We start from the raw sequence: 25,869 nt of genomic DNA, 5'->3' as shown, positions 1-25,869 counted from the left end.
TATTTCAGCGATGGGGTAGTACACGTTTTAAGAAATGAGGGGGGAACAAAAAATAGAAATTTTGAAAGAGTGGTGTTACTACCAAAAAAACACCCAAAACAACTGAGTATATATATTAACCCTTTCAACCCTTTCAACCCTTTTCACAACGTTATGAGTCCCCAGACACCGGAGGCCGATTAAGCGGCCAGGCAGTAGTCACGTCAAAATGAGACATAATTTTAGGAACCTACCTGACTTATGATTCATATATTAAATCTATCACATTTCACAATGTCTGAAAACACTTATTAAATTTCAATTTATCATATATTATCAGCAGAATTAAAATTATAAACTATTTTTCACAATGTTATTGAAAACAACGATTCTCGGACACATGCTTCGGCAGCGGGTCTACAATAACATTGTGAAAGAGCAAAGTAACGATGTTTCGAGGAATTCATTAAATAAATTGAATAAACTAATGAATAAAATCAACAACAACATTCATAAAAGTTGTCAAGCGTACATATAAAATTACTATTTCCATCTTTTGTGCGATCATGTAATGCAAGTCAAGTCACTGACGAGTGACATCTCGGCTTCGCCGCCTCAATCTTCACTTTCGGACCGCGATGTTTAATGCGAAAATATATACATGAAGCATTTTTGTCACAGGTCATAACCTAGCACGATCGTCCAATAAGTTCCATAATTTACGTACAGGTAGCGATTTCTTGCTTAATATGTTCAGAATAGCATTATTTTACCCAAAACTTTTGTCTAAATCTGAAGGTTTTCGTTTCACGAGGGCGGTATCCATTGCCGTAATATGATTGGCTGCCTTAGGTCACGTGTCTGATTTTGACCAATCACGACCCTTATAGCAGACTGTGGCGAAAAGCGTCATTAGAAACCAATCTTTATCCAATAAAATAAAGCTTCTTACAACTGTGAAAATACTCTTGGCAAGGGTACAGTGATATTGTTGATGTTCAGAGCTTTCGAAGCGATGCCCGACATCAAGCGATTAAGCCTCGCATGTTATGCATCTGAAAGCGAAAGCGGAGGTATTTTCCGTTGTTATGTCATGTTACGGCGGAAAGCCACAGATATCGGAAATAGGCTGACCATACATATTATTTAAGAAATCTTTTTATAATAATTTTCTGATGGCGTAAAATGAAAATGTAAAAGAAAAGGCCGCGGGCATGTTATCACATGTCACAAATGGAAAATAATCGCCATAGTTTTTGCTTCTTTCGTGGTTTATCTGGACGTTATAAATGTAAGCTTGCATTTTCATTCAAAAATACATTTATTTAAGTTGTAGTTGTATTATTTGAATAATATTATAAAAATAAAATTCATATTTATCAACAGTAGGATTAGATCTTTTAAATGGTGTATGGGATGTAGTAGCAATAACGTTTTACAAGCTTATAATTTCCTTCATAAACATAGGCTTCATCTATGACCTCAGGGTCTCTGGGAACTCGGTGTCATGGCAGTAAATGCCTCTGGTTGACTGGTGTTGAAAGAGTTAAGGGAACTTAAAATGGGAGGCCGAATTAGAAAGGTAAAAAATATGAGATAGGTTAAGAGTAATGGAGATTTCGAATTTAAAAATAGATGTAGTATAATAAATGGTTATTTTTATTGTTTAAAAACATATTTATTAAGTGAATAATGATGAACATATAAAAGGTTAAAAAATGAAGTTGATAAAAAGAGAGAGCCATAGGTAAACATAACCCATGTACTAATATGTACATAACCCATTTCCACATATCCTGCTCAAAATTCATCTCAAAGTCACAAGCTGTGTTGATCTTGTTAGAATTACTGGAGAACAGGGAGAAGGACGGCTCCCACTTGAAAACTTAGCCTGCTCTAGTGAGACGACACGGTTCAGTGGTTACAGATATTAGGCGTTCTGGGATCTCTGCTAAATAGGTAATGTGGGAGAAGGTTAGGCAGGAAAATTAGATGATTTGACTATACTCCATTTTAACACTAATTATGATTTTGTTACTCAGGTTGTTAAGAATTTTATGTTTTGTCTGTTTCCATGGCAACAGGTTTGACTTTGACTCCGTTCATAGTGGTGTGTTTGTTTGGACCATATCACTGAAACTAATAGGTATTCTTTCATGAGGAAAGATGGGTTGTTAAGAATTTATGTTTTGTCTGTTGCCATGGCAGTAAGTTTTAGATTATTTCCATAATGTTGTGTTTGTCATGGCCATATCTGGAGAGAGTGCTAGGTATTCTTTCATGAATCTGCACAAACAAAAACTAGGTTGTCAACTAAGGCCTATTGCTACCGGTATAAGGGATTTTTAATATTTTTATTTTTTCGTTTGACTTTAATATTGGTGTGCACCTGACATAGATGTACAAACGCATGAATCCCAATTCCATGTTTTTGTTTTGATAGCTCAATAACTTCTCTTGTGTACAGACGGACAGATTAGACAGAAATTCTCTGATCAAGTTGGACTTTACGTAACTGTCAGATGATTATTTCTTTGAAATTTGTGGGTCGAGGGATTTGTCATCATCGGATGACTCTTGTTTTTCTTCTTGTTGTGGTAAGCAAAAGGTTTGTATTGGCCTGCACAATAACCGAAATATGACATTCACTTTGACATACATTTTGCCATGTATTATCTCTATGCTTTAAATTAACATCTACACAGATTTTCATTCACAACACGTCTTCCTTCGTAAATCATTGAGAAAACAGCTTACTTTATATACTGTGATTTTATGAAAAAGAACTATCCAACCTCATTTAGAGATTGCTATTATCAGAACCATAACATGAAGTGAATAGTATATTTGAAATGTATATTTCAGTGGAAGGCTCATGAGGGAGTTGTGTTGGTGGCTGACTGGAATCCTGTCAATAACCTCATCCTGTCTGGTGCTGAAGACTGCAAATATAAGGTTGTTATCTTAATGTTATCAGTTTTGTACAAAAGCATCCCTTGTTCTGAAACATGCTAAATATTTACAGGTTCGAGGTATAATAGCTGTTCTGGTATACTGAATGTAAACATATTACCATGCTATATTTTTTCAGTTGCTGATATATCTTCAACAACTCTGCATCACTCCGCAAACATTCCAATACTTACTCCCAAACTGTGAAGTCTGACAGACTGCACAAATAACAAGTGAATGGCACAGTGTTTGCAGTATCTTTATGACAGTTGAAGTGCTGGTTAAATCATGTAAACAACATGACTGCTGACTATGTAATTCAGTGACAGTTAATTCTGTGTGATTACCAAGGCCGGAGACAAATGATTATTGATGTTTCACTTCTGTACGTACAAAGGACAACTTTGTATAAATAAGGCCAGAGACAACAGATTATTGATGTTTCACTTCTGTACGTACATAGGACAACTTTGTATAAATAAGGCCAGAGACAACAGATTATTGATGTTTCACTTCTGTAGGTACATAGGACAACTTTGTATAAATAAGGCCAGAGACAACAGATTATTGATGTTTCACTTCTGTACGTACATAGGACAACTTTGTATAAATAAGGCCAGAGACAACAGATTATTGATGTTTCACTTCTGTACGTACATATGTCAACTTTGTATAAATAAGGCCAGAGACAACAGATTATTGATGTTTCACTTCTGTATGTACAAAGGACAACTTTGTATAAATAAGGCCAGAAACAACAGATTATTGATGTTTCACTTCTGTACCTACTATGCGTACAAAGGACAACTTTGTATAAACAAGGCCAGAAACAACAGATTATTGATGTTTCACTTAGGACAACTTTGTATAAATAAACAATGGAAACTGTTCAGAAGCATTCACTGGAATTCAGAAACAAATTATAAAATTCAGACAAATATTCTATAAAACCCTTAGGTTAACTAAACCAAGCAAAGAGGTGAAAGCTGACCTAAATCATGGACCATGCATCAACCTCCAGTTCAGCTTGGACAGCACTGCTGCTGTGAGCGAACTGTATTTCTGAAGCATATTAGCTATGATGTCATCTTTCAGCAGCCATTGACAACAGGACACAATTTATGTGCTGCATTATGTGCACTAAAGGATCAGTAGAACCTCAGGTGACAAATGTAGTTGGTGTAAATGTGCAGCTGTTGTTGCAGGTGTGGGACACTTATGGCCGACTGATGTACAGCAGCTCACCTCATGAGTATCCCATAACCTCAGCTTCCTGGACACCAGACGGGGAGATGTTTGCTGTTGGATCCTTCAATACCCTCAGACTCTGTGACAGGAGCGGGGTTGGTATTTGCTGTGTATTTTGATTATGGATATTGAGTGGCTAATTCTCAGCCCTCACTTGGCTCATCATGAGTCAATTATAGGGCTGGAATTAATTTTCACATGTTGATATTGGAATAATAACCTGCTTTTAGTTTACCTTGGTCTACATTGTGCTTACCACTTGTGTTAGCTTCAATCACAAACATGTATCAATGGTTTCCTGTTGAAAGGATTGACATTCATTCCAGTTGGCCTCACTCGCACATGTACATTGGCCCACCTAAATCTAGTCCATTTGTATGTCTCCTTCCAGGCACTCATGAGGCACAGTTTCTTACTTGTACAATGAGAAAACCTCAACAATATTGTTATGTTCAATCTGTTTTATTCATGTAAGCATTAGTTTTCATAAATTCAGATATCTGCTGGTACTTATTTGTTATCCTCTGGCTAGACGTATTTTGACTATGCTGTTTTAGCCATATTTCACGTTTCTTTTCTTCATAAGATTGGCACTGCATGTCACAAACCTAAATCTGTGAGAGCCCGTTACATTCTATGCCCCTATTGTGTAAATCCTAGTAATCTTTTAAAGACAGTGTGAACAACTTTCCATTCAGTATTATCATCCCTCTGGAACTTCCTTGTCTACTCAAGCATGAACAGAGCAGATCTATTTTCTACGCCAGTTTCTATGCCACCAAGAGCATCTGCACCCCCTACGATGTCAGACGCTCCCAATGTTTGAACTGTGCCTTTGTCTAATCATCTTCAGCCCCCACATCTACTGACTTTCTGAAGGAGGCCTCCATATCAAGATTCCAACAATCAACCCATGAACAGGACCCTCAAGTTTTGGATTTTGGATACCATTAGGAAGGCAACATTTGCTCAGACCCAGGCACAGCCTTGTCAATGCCTCAGGCTTCGGCACGTCTTTGGTTTCTTAGCTTTACCATCATTCGTCTCCTTCATGTTGCCAGTCGCCTTCACCTACGAGATGCTCCAGATCATTAGGGTGCTGATCCATTATGCCCTCACAGTCCTCACAGACAGACACTCATATCTATTCATAGTCACAGCGCACAGGGCAACGTCATCCCCTTGGCACCATTCAACACAGAAGCCGTCCCATAAAAGACAAACAAGAAGCTCTAGCTCATCTTGTGGCCTCTCCTCATCGGCACTTCAATGATCCAGGTCACCTTAGTGTCACTTTTCTCCTCCTGTCCATGGCACTGTTATTTACCACTGACCAGACACCAGTGTTATCTTCCACATCTTTTTAGAAAACTTTGTTCCTGACTATGAGGAGGTGTCAGGTGACCTCCGCCGTATTCTTTCTGATGTCCCTATAAAGATGACAAGATCTCAGATCAAGGTGAGTATGTCTCAGACTCCTGACACCAGTGTGCGACCACAGTCACTGGCCCAAATGGCTAGTGAATTTTCATGAGGTCATTTTGTAAATATGTCACTCTCTCCAACTTGTTAAGTTATAATACACTTTTAAATCATGCAAGATTATGGCCCGATAAATATGTTCATCATATTAGCAGCTTAATAATGAAACCCGTGTCTACGTTCAAACTATTTCGCACACTGCCTGACACTGTTGTTGGTGACCAAATTTTCTAGTTTGGATTTAACCTTCAATAAGTTGTCTACCCTACAGATACCAAGGTTTAAGAAGAGAGATTTTACTACATAGGGCCTGAACAACCTTCTTTGACTGATGACACAAGATTCCTTAAGGATACGCATACTAACAACCCCAACAGCGCCAGGAGCCTAGACATTGTTACACTGGATGCTGTTTACATTATCGGTTATGTCAACTTCTGCCATACTGTCATTTACACTGTCAAAGACTCCCCAGACCAGTGCAACCAGGAAATAAATTCTGGAATGAAGTGGCAACTACACCAACTGTCTGCCATCATCGTATACCATCATGATTGCATTGCATAAAGCTATTCTATAGAAAGTCAACTGTGATGTTCTTTCCTGAACACTCCTGAGGCAACTTTGGACCTCAAGGTCACTCTTCAATGGCCGAGTGAAGGCAGTGGCGAAGGAACTTAAGGACTTTGAGTAGAACTATCATTGCAGCCAGTCCAGGATCTAGCCAGGTCTACTGTGAAATCTTCTCTGAAGGAAGGAATTTGAACCTTTTAGGTGTTGTATGAGAGCCTCATCTTCAGGTTTGCAGCCCACAGGATTCCAGTGCTCTAACACAACCAAGACAAATGCCAGACAAGATAGCTGGTTGTCAGATGGCTGTGCTCGTCGTTGACTTCTCAACAAGAACAGGCAACTAGTCCCCTGTTCCTACACAAGTCGTCCCAGTTTCCCTGTAAACTGTAGTTGTATGACTTCACCTGTTCTGGAAGAACTTAAGTAACCTCGGTGACCCATGTATCACCAACACCAAGAGTTTCAGACATCGCCTCCAGTTACATACAAGTGCACCATTAACATTAACTAATCGCATCGTCTAGCTGCCAGGTGGTGGTAGTGCTCTTTTCCTGTGCAAAACTTTAAAACCATTCAATGTTTCTTCACAAAACTTGGCACATACAGTCAGTGGCCAAAAGTCTGTTCACACCGGTGATGTCACGGCTATTTCTAGTGGAGTCGGGTCCCCTTTTAAAATTCGCATATCTATGTAAATAATAAAGGTACTCACCTCAAATTTTCAGAATTTAGAGATATGTGCTCTTAGGACATCCCTGAGTCATCTTGGCAAACTGTCATATAGACGACAAATGTAAACGGGACTAAGCCCAGTCCAAATGTCATTCACCATACAGATGAGATCTTGTCTCGAGTTAATGTCACCTAATATTTAACAGTTTTCCATACATTTTCAATGATATTGAGATCTGGGCTTTATGGGGGCCACAGCAAAGTCGGAATATGATTTTCCTGTTTCCAACGGTTAGCCCGAACGGACACATGACAGGGGGCATTGTCTTCTTGGAAAATCCAATTGCGGTTGACAAAATGCCTGGCAACTTCAGGCCACAAGTGGCTATCAAGAATGGCGATGTACTTATCAGTGTTCATGTTGCCATCAACGACAGTTAAATTTCCCACTCTATATGCCGACACACACACCCAAAACATCACTGAAAACTTCCGAATTTCGTTCATGATCGGTACGAATCCCCAAACAATCGGGTCGCACCCGCTCATCCGACTTTCTCCACACATAAACTTTTCTGTCTTTCCCGATCTGGTCTTGTGTCTCATCACTAAAAATGACATTATCCCACTCATTTCTTCCCCAATGCAATTTTGTCCGACAAAATCGGCTTCTCTTCTCTCTGTTAACACGAGAAATGGTGATTTTCTTGCTTACCACATGTCTACGGTACCCCTCAGTGAACAATCTTCTTCTGACAGTGCGAGAAACAGAGTAGTCTGTCCCTGATTGTTATATTTTGCTGTCAAATCCCCAAGTGTTTGCCGGCGATTCCTTTTCACAAAATGAAAAAGCCATCAACATTCTTGTTGACGATTTTCAGGGCCGCCTACTTCTTGGCAACGATTTAACTGAACCTCCGTCTCGAAAACGTTTTAAAATTTTCTGAATTTATCTAGGGTTTATACCTGTCAAATCAGCAATTTTGTAGCTGGATTGGCATGGATGATTCAACTTAACAATTAAATTTCTTTGGTCAGGTGTCAATTCTCGGTTGACAGGCGGCATGATAGCAGACGACAAAAACATAAACAAAGCAAGGGAGATAATCGCATATTATAGGTGCTACGAATATTTTGTGACCTGTGAAATTTGTACCCCAAATCACATTACGATTGGTGGCTTATCAGCATGGCAAAACGCTTTCAAAGTCAACCCACCGCTCAAAACATGGGCAACGTAACATGTTTGGCGAACAGACTTTTGGCCACTGACTGTAGATAGGTCAGGTGGTTAACTGGTGCCTTTTGGTAGTTTGGGATTTCTGACTAAAATAATTTTTATCCCCCGCAACTCGTTTTGCGGGGGGTATTAAAATGGACTCCGTCCGTGCGTCCATCCATCCGTACGTCCGTGCACATTTGTCTTTTCTGGAGCAGAACTTTAAAATCGTTCAATATTTCTTCGCCAAACTTGGCACATAGATAGATCTGGTGGTGTACTGGTGCCTTTTGGTAGTTTTAGAATTCTGAATAAAACATTTTTGGCATTTCCATGGCAACAAGTTCGACTTAGAATGAAATTGTTGGTAGTGCTCTTTTCCGGAGCAGAACTCTAAAACCGTTCAATATTTCTTCACCAAACTTGGCACATAGATTGGTTTGGTGGTGTACTGGTGCCTTTTGGTAGTTTTGGAATTGTGAAAAAAAAATTTTGGCGTTTCCATGGCAACAAGTTTGACTTAGCCTGAAATTGTTGGTAGTGCTCTTTTCCGGAGCAGAACTCTAAAACCGTTCAATATTTCTTCACCAAACTTGGCACATAGATAGATCTGGTGGTGTACTGGTGACTTTTGGTAGTTTTGGAATTCTGAATAAAATATTTTTGGCATTTCCATGGCAACAAGTTTGACATAGACTGAAATTGGTGATAGTGCTCCTTTCTGGAGCAGAACTTTAAAAACCTTTCAATACTCTCCTTCCACTTTTCTATATACACACCTAAATATTTGACATAATCATAACTCGTAGACATAATCCTGAAGAGTATTTTGCCATTGAGGGGATATTGATGACTTTGTCTTCTTGTTGCATTTCCATGGCAGCAAGTTTTACTTTAACTGAAACTGGTGGTAGTGCTCCATTCCAGAACAGAACTTTAAAACCTTTAAATACTCTAATTCCACTTTGTGGGTATTCAGGAACCTATTGACATACATCAACAGTACCACTCTATTTGTGCATCAGCATTCCTAAGGTACATTAAACCATGGAAGCACTCAGGCAGTCTGTTATTGATAACTGCTGGTTGTGGTGCACCAGCTCTCTTATCACCATTAGTGTCCAGGAACAGGACATGTGACAAGAATTTTTTGTTGTTGAACATTTCTGTTAGTATGAGTTTTCCTGGCTTCTGCCTTGCACTGTGCACCACAGATTTTGTGGGACTCATCAGTTCTGTTTCCGTTCTTCATGACTCTCTTTTTCTACAATTGTAAGTGAGCGCAGTTTTCTGGTGTACTTTGCATGACTTCCAGTTCTCCCACCTCCAGCTGTCGAATAAAGCACAATGTAGACCAAAGTAACCTAAAACATCAGTTATGCTTACCTTAGTGTACATGATTCACTGCCCACTCAGATTTTGTCATCTTCCTCACTGTGCTGTTTAACACCTACTTTGTGACCATTGGAAAACACTAATGGCATAACGTTGGGTGGGCCAATATAACAGGAAGTAATATAAGGAAAGTCCTCCTTGGGGTACATATAAGCATTAAAATGTCCATTTTAAGTCCTATGACAGTTGTAACTATATTTTTCAATAAAATATTTACAAAACAAAAAACTTGTGTTGTCTTGTGAGACCAGCCCTACAGGGCCCCACCGGGCCCCCTACAGCCAAGAGCAGGTAACTCTCGCCGTCTACCTCGTACCTCACTTTTCATGCTGTCGTTCTGTTGAATAGACGTGCGTGGTGTTCGTTTCGAGTTTGCTGTCCTACCGATACGATGAGTGTAAAAGAGTCTCAATCTGAGTGTATGGTTCCTTTCTTTATGCACAGGCGTTAGATGGACTTCATATATTGATATTCTCATTCATCTTTTGTTATCCCCCCGGCATGTAATGTGGGGGGATATAGTCGTTGCCTCGTCTGTCTGTCCATCCGTCCGTCCGTCAGTAATCATTTTGTTTCCGGAGCATAACTCAAAGACCGTTCGATATTTTTCAACAAAAATAGGTACATGTGTCAAACATAACCTAAGGTGGTGCCTTTTGCTATTTACAGATTATTGTCATTTATATTTTTCTCGGTTTCCATGGAAACATTTTGGACTTAGTCTTAAAGAGGGGTGGGCTTCGTTTCCGGAGTATAACTCAAAAAACGTTCAATATTTTTCAACAAAACTTGGTAGATATATCAAACAGAACCTTAAGTGGTGCCTTGTGCTATTTGCAGATTTTGGGCATTTTTATTTTTCCCTGTTTCCATGGAAACAATTCGGACTTAATCCCAAAAGGAGGGGTGGGTTTCGTTTCTGGAGCACAACTCGAAAACTTCTTAATATTTTTCAGCAAAACTTGGCAGATATGTGAGGCAGATCCCAAAGTGATGCCTTTTGCTATTTGCAGATTTTTGTCATTTTTATTTTTCATGATTTCCATGGAACGATTTGCACTTAGTCTAAAATCAAGCTGGACTTTAAGTAACTGTCAGATGATTTGTTCTTTCAAAGATGTGGGGGGCGGGGGGATATGTCATCTTCTGATGACTCTTGTTGTAACTTTGCCGTGGGTTCTCTGTTTTTCAGCCTTGTGGCAGGCAAAATGGAGGACCACGCGATCGTGGTTTCCTTGCTAACTGTTCTTGGTAGCTTGTAGTAGGGAGTTCATATATTATGTTTGCATATTATATGGTGGGCTTGCCTAAATTCTCTCTCTTTTCAGCGAATTTGTGGTAAGTCATTGTTGAGTAATTTTGATAGCATTCACTCAACTTTACTCACTAGTATGTACACACAGGTGCGGCTAGCCTTTTTTCTGCTTTGCATTTTATGTTTAGTATTTAAATGGCTGTAGCTTGTAGCATTTAAATATCACCCGTGTGTTTTATTTATTGCTATTTACTTGTGTTTATATGTTTGCTGCTCCCCAGTTCCTGCTAGTAACACTTGCGTGGTTCTGTTTGTTGCAGTTTAAGCCCTGTACGTTGTGCAGTGCCACACTACCGCCACAGGATGGTCATAAGGTATGCCTCCGGCGTTTAGCCGAGGACGCTCATGACGATCAAGGATGTTCATAATAAGAGCCCTTGCGTCAATATTCCTCTTATGTTGTGTTATGTTATACATATACGCATTTCATACGTTTACACACGTGGCTCGTAGTGACCGAGGTTGTGTTTTTTGCCTGGGTTTCTGCGCCTCATGCGCCTTCTTTCAGGCACACAGATTTTATGTTTTTCACTAATCTGCTTCAGCCTGGGGATAATATTTGATGAAAGGTTTCTAAGGAAATCCCTTTATCATCCCCCAGCCTACTCCTCCCCCACAAACAATGTTGCTACACTAACGATTGATTTCTTACTTATAGCAGCAGCGGAGATCGTCGATGCACACTCTTACCTCAGACTCCGAGAGGAGATTGGTACCCTGTCTATGGGTAGAGATTGCACGGTAGCTCAGGTCTCGGCCTGATGTCTATTGACGCCCTGGCCAGGAGGCCCGGACTTCAGCCCCAGTATGGCACAGATCCCGGCCCGGTAGCTCCGTCACATCTGCTGATCACCTCGAGTCTACACCAGGGGAACCCTGCGTTGCCAGGCTACTCCCATGTGTCTCATGACCAGGGGTCGGACTAGCACCGACCTGGGCTTCGGCCCCGGTATGGAGCAGATCTCCTGCACTGTTGGCTCAGGTCTCGGCCTGATGTCTATCAACGCCCTGGCCAAGAGGTTGTTGAGTGTGACGGAGTTACCGATCATCTCGATGCACCGAGGTCTACCCGTGTACACCAGGGGAACCCTGCATTGTCAGGCTACTCCCAGGTGTTATACATATATGTATGGGTGTTTATGTAGCGCTATAGGCTATGTTTGACTATATGCTGTGTGTGCTTTTGGAGACAGTACTAGGGGAATCCTGAATTATCAGGCTACTTCTGCGTGTCTCGCGATCGGGGTTTGGTCTCGAACCGCCGAGCATCAGCTCCGCGGATGCTCTGAACCCCGTGAGAAGCACCGACCCGGGCTTCGGCACTGGTAGGGTGCAGATTCCCGGCACCGGTAGTTCAGGTCTCAGCCTGATGCCTATCGAGGCCTTGACCAAGAAGCTATTGAGTGTGCCGGGTGTGGATCACCTCGACGCTCCGAGGTTTGTCTGAATGGTTGGGGTACCTTGATTTATCAGGCTCCTCCCATGTGCCTCATAACCAGGGTTCAGGCTCGTACAGTGGACAAGTCGATTTGAGCTTCGGCTCTTTTCGCTTTAATCAGCAGGACATCTAGGATACTACTGGGAGAATTAGAAGGGTACAAGATCCAGCCCAAAGCGACCCCTTGGTGCACAAGAGATTTGGAATTTCCTTGGCCCTGTGGCTATTTTCATGTGGAACCAAGCCCATCGTTGCTACTACTGGGAGAATTGGAAGGGTACGAGATCCAGCCCAAGGCAATGCCTTGGTGCACAGATACCCCGAGTTACAACACATCAAGTTGACTGAGGCCATCGACTCCGTAGAGATCCTGGATCAACGTAGTCTCACCCCAGGCTCTCCAATTTTCCTGGTACCGAAGAAGATCTCCAAAGAGAAGTTCTGCCTCATCTACAGCATGAAGCGTTTCAGCCTAGACTATTTGCTGAAAAAAGACAAGACCAAGATGCTGCTTTTACCACAACTGTGACATCTCATCTGACCCAAGGACTACTTAGCCAGGATCAATCTGCAAGACGCCTACCTGCACATCCCCATACATCTGGCCTCAAAGAAGTATCTACAATTCCTGTATCAAGGGCAACACTACCAGTGGAGGGTCCTCCCCTTTGGAATTTCCTTGGCCCTGTGGCTATTTTCATGTGGAACCAAGCCCATCGTTGCGTATCTACATCAGCGGTGATTACGCAGTGCCTTCTACCTAGACGATGGCATCCAGGTGCATCAACTAGCAGATAAACTCAGACGTGAACTGCAGTTCACGATCCATCTCCTGACACAGCTGGACTGGCTAGCCAACCACATGAAGTCGGAACTAGAGCCATCACAGGATCTGCAGTTCCTTGGCATCAGGTTCCAGACCACGGAGAATCGTATCACTGTTCCAGAAGATCGGTGGTCAAGCATCCACGCGTATCTTCCAGCAGCTCTCAACTCACCACTACCGATAAGAGCGTGGCAGTGTCTTCTAGGCCTCCTTACGTGAGCACAGGCTCTTATGCGCAGAGGAAGATTGCAGTTATGACTTCTACAACGCTTCCTCAAACATCATCTCCACAGTCTGCAGAAGGTTTCCATCCCACAGCACCTGAAGTCATACCTACTCTGGATGGACAAGTCGAATGTCTGCGAGGGAACCTATTTGAAAGAGCCAGCCTACAACCTTCATCTCTTCGTGGATGCATCTCTACAAGGATGGGGAGCGCATTACTATGAAGTGGTTGCATCAGGAAGCTGGTTACCGGAAAAAAATCTACATAAATCTACAAGGCTCAACGAGATCAGCACCTCTTCTACAACTGATGTTCCAGATCTTCAGCCTTGTAGACGACCTCAACCTATGAATGAAGGCCTGCCACATTTCCACATTCCACTTTGAACTTAACACTGAGTAGGTTTGTCCCTGAGGCAAGTGCGAGATAGAATCGCGGCTGTGTTGCCTCAGGTGTTGTCCAAGTTGAATACCCGAATTGTGGAGTTCGCCTCCTGGAGGGAAGCCTAATTCCAGGAGGGCATCCGGGACAAGGCCTCACATTCTACCGTCAATCTGCCGTTCATTCCCCTTAACAGCTCAACACTGTATGTTCCACTCGGCGCATCTCTATGCTCTGCTGAGGGAGCTGGTCAAAAGGGGAATGAGCGCTGGTGATTTTTTCATCAGGGACTCTGGGCAGCATCTACCGGAGGTCAATTCTCATCTGGCTAGGGACTGCATTGTAGCTGTGCCAGCCAAATGATGAGTGCGGTTATGGGCCTATGGCGCCCGGGACTGTTTCGAGGAATACGGAAGTCTGTCGAGCTTCTCATTAATCCCTCAGGTGCCCAGGCACCAGCAAACGTTATGTTGCCGACTGCAGGGGTTTTTCTTCCGCAAACCCCAGTCAGAGTGTGTTGCACACCAGTGTCGGCTTCCCGGGTGACGGCGAAAATACTCTGTGTCGAGATCCAGTCTCTGCTGGGCAAGGCAACCGTCGAAGTGGTTTCCAATGGTCAGTAAAATGTGGGGTTTGACTTCATTTATTTCCTCGTTGCCATTAAGGAATGTTCAGACCCATTCTCATCTGAGAGCTGAACAAGTTAATAAAGGTACTGTCCTTCAAGATAGAGACACTGCGCGCGGTGATCACATCTGTCGAGATAGGGGATTGGCGCACGTCAATCAACCTCGATGTCCCGTACCTCCGTGTTCCATTGCACCCTGAATTCAAGATTTACCTTCGGTTCTTCTTCGACGGGGTGTGCTACCAGTTTAGTGTGCTCCCCTTAGGCTACATTACGGCGCCAAGGGTGTTCACCAAATTGAGGTTTATTACAGCCCAGATAGCCAGATCGCAGTGCCGGTGTTCTCACCCGGACCTAGGCGACTGGCTCATCGGGGCTTTAGAATAACAGTTGAGTCTGGGAACCTCACGATCAGTGTTGGTCACTCTTACGAAACTGGCTCGAATTGTCAACCTCGCGAAGTCAGACCTCGTCTCGAAGCAGGATCCGGTCTTTCTTGGGGGTGATGCGAGTTTGAGGATGAGACCCATGCAGCAAGCTTTAGCAGCTGGGGTTTCACTCATAGAGCTACGAGAACTTTCTCGTGATGCCAGAGTGGTTGATTCCTCATTTGCAGTGGTGGACAGACGTCAGGTGTCTCTCCGAGGGGCTCCCCCTGGAGACGCCATCGCTCTCAGTCCAGCCAGATACATCCCTCCCGGGTTGGGGCGATGTTCTGGGTGACCTGCAGTTGCAACCTGCACATCAATGTGCTGCAACTGACAGCAGTCAGGTTGGTGTTCGATCCCGCACGCCGGGATTCGAATTACCTTTTCGGCCAGACATTCTCACTCTAAATGGGGGGGGCCACACCCGAATCCTCGGATTCACTGGGTGGCTTAGCCTCTGTCAGGTCTAACCTCCAGACACGCGGAATTCCTGCAGCAGTTGCGGACACAATTCTGGCTTCGAGCCGGGATTCGACACCCGTTCAGTATGTTGATAGGTGGGGCGTGCTGGTGTGCAGATAGGGGGATCTCAGAACCCTTATTCCGCGGATTAGTTCGGATATTGGAGTTACTATAACCTCATTTTGGTTGAGAGACCTTATGACCTCCACCATTCCCGGGTACTCCATGGCTATTTCCATATTTCAAACCTCATTCGATACTGCTCTGCCTAGGCAGCACCCTCTCGTACAGCACTTTGTAGCTGGCATGAACAGGGTTCGACCGCCTTGGCAGCGATCCAGCCCACCTATAAATTGCCAATTATTCTCAATTGGCTGTCTGGCCCTGACTTTTCAAGTATATTGTCTCTCTCACTTCACTTGTTGACGTGGAAGACGGCTTTGCTTGTGGTGGTGAGCTTTGGTAGAATGGTCGGGTACATCCATGCGATACCAACTGACCCGACACTGACAGTATTTTATACTGATCATGTCCGTATTCTCCCCCTGGATAGCTACCACTCTCAGAACGATATTGCTTTTCACGTGAATGCTCACGTAACATCCCCTTACCCAGCCTTCCACACCTGGGACCGAAAGAGATCCGTACGGGTACCCATGTGTTCTGTTTGGTGGCGGGAAGACTGGGGAGTCTGCTAGCAAGCGGATTTTATCTCGTTAGCTTGTTTCCGTAATTGTTCGGTTACAATGCTAAGGTTCACCTTCCCCCGAGGGGTTGAAGGCAGCCTTGGTAGGGCAGATGCTGCTTTGTTGGCAATACACAGCGGCACTGCTCAATGAAGAGATCGGTTCTGTCGCTCTTTGGAGCTGGCCTTCATTCGCCATTACCGACTTGACACGCATTTTAAAGATCGTGCTCGGTCGGTCTTTCGGTTCTCTCCAGTGGAGTATGTCCTGCCACCCTGACCAAGGTAGTAACTGGTCATTGATATCGGTTCTGTGTTCAATGTCGATATGGTTCATATCACTACATCGTATAAGCCTTTACCACCCTTTCAGGTTGGGTTGGGTTTGGGTGTACATACATCCCATACGTCCTCTTCACCTAAAGGCAAGCGAGGGCAGGGCCAGTTTTGAACGCTATAACCAGTCATATGCTATTAACCCGTCTTACGATGGAATAGGGTACGAATCCCCCACGGGTCACTGTTTGGTATGCCTCTCTTCGAGCCGCATGTCACGTGACCAGGTTAGCGTAATAGTGAGCCAATTCATGTTTGGCTATGCTTTCGCTATTTCAGGGGAATTTTTGTAAGCTCACAGTTCTTTCCCTCTTGCCGAGACTTCGGTATTTGGGAGTGTTAATTAGCACTTTGGCTGATGGTGGTTTACACTTACCCTACTCGCGCCAAGAACGTTTGGTGGGGGTGTTTTATCCTGCTTTTCACTCGTACAATGGCTCTTGTACTCGTTTGATTTCCTCAGAAAGTTTTTAGCGAGGCTAATAATTTCTCTGGGTTTTATCGAGGTCCCGGCAAAGCCCTCTTCTAAACAGGAGGGGTGCATTCGAGCATTACAGTCTGTTTGAGACAAAATGATACCGATGAATTGCAATCTAACACAAAAACAAATAGACATAAAAGCATCAAACCAATGCGGACTGCAATAAAAACAACAGACCAACTCTAGAAAACAATTGCATAATTTTTGTCACAAAAATAAAAATGTTGTTTAAGAAACTGTCATCATTTATTTGTGCGTTTTCCAAGTTTGTTACAGTTGGCAACTAAAGGAACAGCCCGAAAAGCAAGATGCACGTGCATTCATGACGTTAGAGACATGTGATTACTGCTGATTGACAAAGTGAGAGAAAATGAAAGTCTGTAATTTACAAAGTCTATGATTTCTTCACGGATGAATATGACAGGAGGTGACCCAAGTATGCAATTACGAAGTACATACAGCGCACTGCCTGTGCAGCTGGGGTACATGTCATCTTGCCAGCTCAAAAAATTGTTGAGAACCCGTTAACACACATGCATCTCGCTTTACGCGCTGTTCCTTCAGCGCCCCTGTAACAAACTTGGAAAACGCACAAATAAATGATGACAGTTTCTTAAACAACTTTTTTATTTTGTGACACAAATTATGCAATTGTTTTTTAGAGTTGGTCTGTTGTTTTTATTGCAGTCCGCATTGGTTTCATTCTTTTATGTCTATTTGTTTTTGTGTTAGATTGCAATTCATCAGTATCATTTCATCTCAAACGGACTGTAGTTTGTAGTACTTATTAGCTCGACTCCTGGGTTATTAGCTTTTAAGCATTTTTTACGCTTTCCCTACTCTTATACGTCTCTCCAAGCTTCGCTGGTTTGGGCTATATTAGGGTTGGGAGTTGTTTCGGCATGTCCCCATACATTCCTTTCCATTGTCATGGTTGGGGGTAGGGTTTTATGTCATAATTGTTTTGAGCCAATTGACGTATAAGCTTGGGCTCCCTATTTCACGCCCCCGCCTGATTGACATCTGTGGTCAGGTGGTTCGGTAAGTGTGTTTTTTCTTTTTCCGTATCGGTTGTAGATTTCACTCCACCACGGTTTTAGTTGTTGCCAGACAGAATGCCGCTCCCGGCTCAAATATCTTTGGGAGTCTTATGCTTATATGTACCCCAAGGAGGATTTCTTCTGAAATAGAATTATACAAACCTGTAGAGGTTATTAATTCTTTGCAGAAAGTCCTCCTTGGGGTACAGCCACCCGCCTCCCCTCATTCTGTCTGATCCGTTCAGCATGAAAATTGAAGTACGAAGTAGACGGCGGGAGTTACCTGCTATTGGCTGTAGGGGGGCCTGGTGGGGTCCTATAGGGGTGGTCTCACAAGACAAAACGAGTGTTTTGTTTTGTAAATATTTTATTGAAAAATATAGTTACAACTGTCGTAGGATTGACATTTTAATGCTTATATGTACCCCCCAAGGAGGACTTTCTTCAAAGAATTCATAACCTCGACAGGTTTGTATAATTTTTAATAAATATTTGCAAGCCCTTTTTGAGAAAATATTCTCTGCTCTGCATCTAAAGGTATTCATGGTATTAATATCTTTCTACAGTGGTCCTATGCCCTTGAGAAGCCAAATACAGGCAGTATTTTCAACTTGGCATGGTCGAGTGATGGCACCCAAGTGGCAGGTGCATGTGGGAATGGCCAGGTCATCATTGCAAATGTTATAGAGAGGTAAGGCAATATAGAGCATGAACTCTAAATTCTCGACTTTCTAGTAGTACTCTGTGTATGTTACTGTCCTGCAGGTATGGTTCCAGTTCATTAGTCTACATTATAGTCTGTCAGTCACAGGTCTTGCATATGTAGCAACATTGGCGCCAACGTGGTGCTGAGCACGTTCATATTAAATTTGAGCCAAATAAGTCTCAGTACCCTGCTATGCAGCTCGGGACTTGCCTTCTGTTGATGGGGGAGTATGTAGCAGGGTGTGGAGTCATCCTACAGATGATATCCTTACCATGTCAGTTTGCTGACGGGGTTAAGCTCTTTGGTCATGTGGACAAAGCATCTGACTTCAGATCAGAAGGTCCGTGGTTCGACGGTCCAGCAGACTCAGAAGGTTTATGGCTACATTGGTGCCATCGTGGGGCTGAGCAGGTTCATATTAAATTTGAGCCAAATAAGTCTCAGTACCCTGCTATGTGAGTTTGTTCAAAATTGCCTCTGTTCACCCAGCAGTAAATGGGTACCCGGTGGAATTAGATGTTCATATGCCTGTTAACCTTCTAGTGCTAATTCAGAGTAATATAATAATATCTACACTTTGTGCACAATTAGCACCACTGATCATCTTCGAGGTGATTATCATGTGCTCTAGAAATGCATTATATATGCACATTGAAAACATATGAAGCTTCACAGTCGTTATCAGCCTCTTCTCCAATGCAAAGTCTCCATATCATGTAAACTACACATTAACAATTATTTGTTTTAAGTGCCAGTTTAGAGTTTTTTTCAAAGACCTTTCACAAAAATTCATATTTTTCCTTATCCTGACTCATGCTATATTGCTTATCTCCCTTTCCCTTTCGACAGTTTTGTGGAAACTTGAATCCTTTTGTTCCCAAGAACAGTCAAAATTCACTCACCCATCAGGAGCCCCACTTTCCCACCAAAACCATCTCATGTGACCTGAGCAAAGCTCTCCTCACTCTCTCCTTCATCGCCCAAGCGGATGGCTGGGCAGTTTCCCTTTTACGGCTTATATCCTTTAAACGTTCAGCCAGATTTTCAAATTAAGGCTGTGAATTGTATTTTAGGACATTATATTATCATAGTGATGTATTTATTTACGTAAATTACGGCTATTTTCTGAGATTTTCTCACTCCATTTGAGGTGACTGTTTCTACATGGTGGCTTGTAAACAATGCAGGTTACGCAGTCGGGCATAGCGTAATGTTGCGGCTGATCCGCACCCTGTGTGTTCTTGCATTAACACATCGTGTTCTCTTGCCTCCCATTGTAAATATTGTGCACATTTATCAGAATTTGCATTTAATATATTTCTGTTATCCCGTTTACGCAAGACTATGGACAAGCTTAGGTGTGGCAGCAGGGTCGCCGCTGACAAGGGTGTTTCCCAGTCACCTGATCATGAGTTGTCTCCACTACCATCATCCGGGAATGCTTCCATTTTGATGATTGCTGATTTTTTTAGTCTCCCTCCAGGGTTATTCCCGTCTCTGACGCTCTTACAGAGACAGCAACTCAGCCCCTCTCTAAGAGGAAGTCTGCTCTTAGGGAGGGGTCTGACTCCCAGAAGCAGAAGAAGAAAAAGCCGTCATCCTCTTCGAAGTCATCCTCATCAAAGACATTGTCATCGAGGTCATCATCGTCACGGTCATCCCAGTCCGAGAATGGGTTCGCAAACCCTTCTACGCAGTGGATCACTCGTCGCAACTGTCCACAGTCTAGCAACCCTTTAGTGTTCATGAACGCTACTATGTTGCCAGCCAAGAAATCATCTACTATGGTTTCTCGTCGGCCTCCAGATGCTTTCCCGCAGCCCTTTAATCAGCAGGACGTCTAGGCTACTACTGGGAGAATTGGAAGGGTACGAGATCCAGCCCAAGGCAATGCCTTGGTGCACAGATACCCCGAGTTACAACACATCAAGTTGACTGAGGCCATCGACTCCGTAGAGATCCTGGATCAACGTAGTCTCACCCCAGGCTCTCCAATTTTCCTGGTACCGAAGAAGATCTCCAAAGAGAAGTTCTGCCTCATCTACAGCATGAAGCGTTTCAGCCTAGACTATTTGCTGAAAAAAGACAAGACCAAGATGCTGCTTTTACCACAACTGTGACATCTCATCTGACCCAAGGACTACTTAGCCAGGATCAATCTGCAAGACGCTTACCTGCACATCCCCATACATCTGGCCTCAAAGAAGTATCTACAATTCCTGTATCAAGGGCAACACTACCAGTGGAGGGTCCTCCCCTTTGGAATTTCCTTGGCCCTGTGGCTATTTTCATGTGGAACCAAGCCCATCGTTGCGTATCTACATCAGCGGTGATTACGCAGTGCCTTCTACCTAGACGATGGCATCCAGGTGCATCAACTAGCAGATAAACTCAGACGTGAACTGCAGTTCACGATCCATCTCCTGACAGCTGGACTGGCTAGCCAACCACATGAAGTCGGAACTAGAGCCATCACAGGATCTGCAGTTCCTCGGTTTCAGGTTCCAGACCACAGAGAATCGCATCACTGTTCCAGAAGATCGGTGGTCAAGCATCCACGCGTATCTTCCAGCAGCTCTCAACTCACCACTACCGATAAGAGCGTGGCAGTGTCTTCTAGGCCTCCTTACGTGAGCACAGGCTCTTATGCGCAGAGGAAGATTGCAGTTATGACTTCTACAACGCTTCCTCAAACATCATCTCCACAGTCTGCAGAAGGTTTCCATCCCACAGCACCTGAAGTCATACCTACTCTGGATGGACAAGTCGAATGTCTGCGAGGGAACCTATTTGAAAGAGCCAGCCTACAACCTTCATCTCTTCGTGGATGCATCTCTACAAGGATGGGAGCGCATTACTATGAAGTGGTTGCATCAGAAAGCTGGTTACCGGAAAAAAATCTACATAAATCTACAAGGCTCAACGAGATCAGCACCTCTTCTACAACTGATGTTCCAGATCTTCAGCCTTGTAGACGACCTCAACCTATGAATGAAGGCCTGCCACATTTCCACATTCCACATAGCCGACCAGATACCAGTACCAGATCCTCAAGCCTGGGTTATCGACGCTCTAGCCACACCATGGGAGGACTGAACGCGTACAGGATCTCGCCGCTGATGCTGTTACCACAAGTTCCCCACAAGATCGCCCAGACCAAAGTCCTTCGACTGATTTTGGTCGCGCCGTACTGGCCACCGAGAACCTGGTTTCCAGACCTAATACACTACATCTACCAGATTGGACGAATCTATTGATCCACCCACAAGGCAACCTCACGGCAATTCAGGAGAGCTCCAGCAACACGCATGGGACGATACACTATGTCACGATATGATACGCATCACGATATTTTACCTGCGATACAATATGTATCACAATACATACATCTTGAAAGAATGACACAGTATTAAGATTTAAAATGATTTATTTCAAGGCACTTTTGTATAACAATATCACTATTGTAATAAACAAACAAGTAACTCAATTATACTTGCGTCTTTTTCTCTAAATAAGTACTTTAACATGTTTAAGGTAATACTGTTTGAAAATAGTCGTGTATCAATTGCACTGATACACCAGTCGACGATACGACAGCTGTATCAAACTTAAACTGTCTGTAAAGAAGAGCTGTACTCCACCAGAGCAGCTATGGCAGTTACACTGGCCTTAAGACGATCAACTCGCAACCCCTACGATGATAAGTCGAAGAGTTTTGACCAGTTTGTTGAACGCAAGGGTATTTTCGGCCGTGAAAGCTTCACATCTGCAAGTAGCAGAGTACCTGTGTCATCTGAGAGCTACTAGACACCTGAAGGGATCTACACTTTCGACATATTTGGCGGCGATCAGCTCAGTACTCACTGTGAATATGTGAGTCAAGCTCATCAAAGCACGTGAACTCGTGGCCCTACTGAGGTCATTCAAGAACAAGAATGGAAACTTATAACTCTTTCTGTTGTGACTTTAATTGAGTTAAATTGGGAAAACCTGTCAGGAATCATTCACACAGAACCTGCAGACAAGATGTACTGACCACGCAAGGAGACCAATTATAAAACACAACGCAAAGCATTATACTTCAGTAGCCAACCAGCACTTGTCACACATCTGCAAGGTTCTGCTGTCACTGGGCATCTATTCACTCACACGCTATGCGCCTATTACAGATAACACCTCGACTATGGACGTACCAGATTCGACTCCGGAGAGCATGCTGCAGTCCACCTGGGACTTAGATGGGACTTCATAGCGAAGAATCAGCTACCAGGTCAACAAGATAGACACTTCCACATTCCAGCATTATCTATGATCCTCGGACCAGATGACGCACAAGACCTGTCCCTGTGCCCAGCCTTGAAGATCTACTTAGAATGGACTGCTACAAGGAGGAGCAAATTCAAGAGTCTCCCAAACAACAATCTCGTTTTGGATCAGAGCAGCAGGGTTGGATCTGCCCAGAGCCTGCAATGCACACAAAGTTAGCCCCGACACTCACCAAGCATGGGAATTGCTCTTTATCATCCATCATGGAAGGCTGCTTCTGGAAGTTGGACAGTGTTCGCCAACCATTATCTTTGGGATATCGCTACAGAAGATGTATCCGGTATCCACCAGTTGGGGCCCCTTGTAATAGCGCAACAATTTATGAATCCAGCCAGACGATGAGAAACTCACCCGTATCATGTTGACTTGTTAATGGCAAGCCAGCAGAGACTCCATGTTCCACTGTCTTTTGAGATAGTCAGCGCATGAGTGATTTAGACTTATTTTCGGTAATAGCCGTTACCTTAACATATGGGTCGCAATTCAGTTTCGGTAATAGCCCTTATCTTAACATATCGATCTTTCCAGATAACTGGACATCGAGGCGAACTAGTTTATGTCTGGTGTCCTCCGCCGTGATGTTGCTGGAATATTGCTAAAAGCGGCATAAAACCATTCATGATCTGAAGGGCCCTCCCAGCCTTCCCCTCTCAGCACTACGGGCTTCACTTCAGGTCCTAGTGTGGGCATATTCAAGAGAGAGTGAGGAGAGCTTGGCTCAGGTCACGTGAGAAGGCTTTATTCGGGAAAGTAGGGCTCCCGATGGGTGAGTGATTTTGACTGTTCTTGGGAACAAAGGGATTCAAGTTTCCATGTAACTGTCGAAAGGAAAAGGGAGATAAGCAATATAGCATGAGTCAGGATAAGCATAAAATATCAATTTTATCATAAGAATTACATTTAGTAGATTTTGTTGTGGAATATTGAGGACAACTATGAATGAGGAGCATTCTTCCTCCCCTCAACCTATATGAGGGTGTTATATTTCTGTCTCATGTATCTTGCATGTGTTTGGAGTCAGTGGAGGTTTGCTTTTCCAGGAGACTAGAATGGAAGAACTTTGAAGCCACACTAGTAGCAAGTAAACAGATCCGTATACGTAATGTGATGAATGATGCTGGGGAGAAGCTGGACTTCAGAGACAGAGTCATCAAACTTTCTATGTCATTTGCTCATCTGGTGGTTGCCACATCATCTCAGTGTTACATTTACAGGTGGGTAACTCATGTCTAGACTGCTGCATTGAATGACAAGTCAGGGGAAAACATTTCTCACAACATAATTCATTTTCTATGAAATGCTGGTCGATGGGAGTGAGACACTGATTTTATAAACAAGAACTGAATCTTTTGTGTTTTACATGAGCTCTGACTACAGTGAGTTTTGTGTGATCAGTGCGAGGCGCTCATGCTCCTTGTTGCTGGCTTGAAAAGTCTACAATGAGACTGTTTATCATATGTGTTTTGTTAGGTTGTTACTTTTCTCCTATATGTACTCCTTCTAAAAATTGAAAGTCTGATGTATGTGTATACATTACTGTCATTTTAGACCATTAATAAAAACACATATTGATTTATATTTTGTGATCCGTCTATATATAGACAATGTCAAAGTTTGAACACGTTTGATAATGGGGTTCAGCCATGGTACTGATTATTTGCACTGAAGCTATAACTTGTGTGACCCGTGAAGATTCGGGTTAGAATTGGTCTTCAGCGACCCATGCTCATCGTAAGAGGCGACTACGGGATTGGGTGGTCAGGCTCGCTGACTTGGTTGACACATATCATTGTATCCCAATTGAGTAGATCGATGCTCATGCTGTTGATCACTGGATTGTCTGGTCCAGACTCCATTATTTACAGACCGCCGCCATATAGCTGGAATATTGCTGAGTGCGGTGTAAAACAATAAACCAAGCAAACCAAACCATAACTTGTGTAAGAATTTGTTATATACTGTTTTTCTTGATGCTAGTGTTATCATCAGCAGCTTTTTACGGGTGCTGGATGAGTGGTCTTGCACAACATAAGGGACCTTACTTTGACCCATGCCACCTGTTTCAATCACATTACCATTGTTACAACAGCAGTCTGCAGCCCAGTTGACATGTGATTCCTATTTCTTTGGAGGGAATGCCTGGAAATCTGATACCAAGTATGGTATACGCTACACTTTAAAGAGCACTTGTGCAAAATGGTGTCTGAAAATAGGTCAGGTAGTCCCCCACACTAATTGTATGCAAGACTTAGTGAGTCATACATGTTCTGGTACATCCTTGTCATCTAAACACTGTTTATCATTTTATGTCCATGAATTTGGTCTTTGAATGTTATTAGAAAGAGTAAGTTTGTTTGAGTTTGACTAATTTCCAGTTGAGACACTGGGTTCTCATGGTGTAGTCTGAACTCAAACATGTGTCAAGTTTGAACATAACAATGAAAGCTTGTCTGTGTAGTAGCAAGTAGATTTGAATGAAACTTTACAGAAATTCCTGCTCTTTCAGCACAAGGAACTGGAACACTCCAATGATATTTGATCTGAAGGAAGCTAGTGTTACTCTCATCAAGCAAGCAGAGAAGTGAGTCAACCATGCAGAGCAATCAACTTCAGCCCCAGTTATCCACTGTAGTATATCTTCAAATCTTCAAAACGCTGTACTCTGAGCAAGACTGAAAGCACCGACCCCTGTCGCTACAGAGTCACATCATTTATGAGAGAAATGTGCTAATGAGAGACTAAGTGTTATCAAAGACTAACCCTAGTCAGCCAAATCCCACTCTGGCTATGTGAGAGACCTGTTTGGACAGAATCTGGTTAAGTGAGAGGAAGCCGTCCAGGCTATCATAAATGAATGGAGATATAATTCGCTGATAATTAGGAGATCTACAAACATACTGTATTTTCTACGTATGGTTAGGTAACCTGTAGATTTTACCTTCCTGAACTGAATTTGGAACAGAGACGCATGGCATGAGGTTTCAAACATTAAGAGGGCTCAAATTAGCAATATTAACACTGATGCAGGACACTGTATCTCTTTATCACATTTAGATATCAAACTTAGGAAT

The 25,869-nt window shown here is 43.1% G+C and overlaps 1 protein-coding gene across 1 annotated transcript in view; it reads left to right on the top strand.

Moving 5' to 3' along the window:
* The window catches only part of LOC124291534 (intraflagellar transport protein 80 homolog), a 92,608-nt gene that overhangs the window by 20,645 nt on the left and 46,094 nt on the right, over window positions 1–25,869 (top strand). Inside the window, exons 6-10 of the mRNA XM_046728536.1 lie at window positions 2,845–2,934; window positions 4,137–4,274; window positions 18,333–18,457; window positions 23,839–24,012; window positions 25,305–25,379. Coding sequence (XP_046584492.1) covers window positions 2,845–2,934; window positions 4,137–4,274; window positions 18,333–18,457; window positions 23,839–24,012; window positions 25,305–25,379 — 602 coding nt within the window. The remainder of the gene's footprint in view (window positions 1–2,844; window positions 2,935–4,136; window positions 4,275–18,332; window positions 18,458–23,838; window positions 24,013–25,304; window positions 25,380–25,869) is intronic.

This window comes from Haliotis rubra, unplaced genomic scaffold (assembly GCF_003918875.1).
Source record: "Haliotis rubra isolate DU_JTF1 unplaced genomic scaffold, ASM391887v1 Scf495, whole genome shotgun sequence".
NCBI lineage: Eukaryota > Metazoa > Mollusca > Gastropoda > Lepetellida > Haliotidae > Haliotis > Haliotis rubra.
Note: the sequence above shows the minus strand (reverse complement) of the source record. Positions and strands in the feature narration are given on the sequence as shown.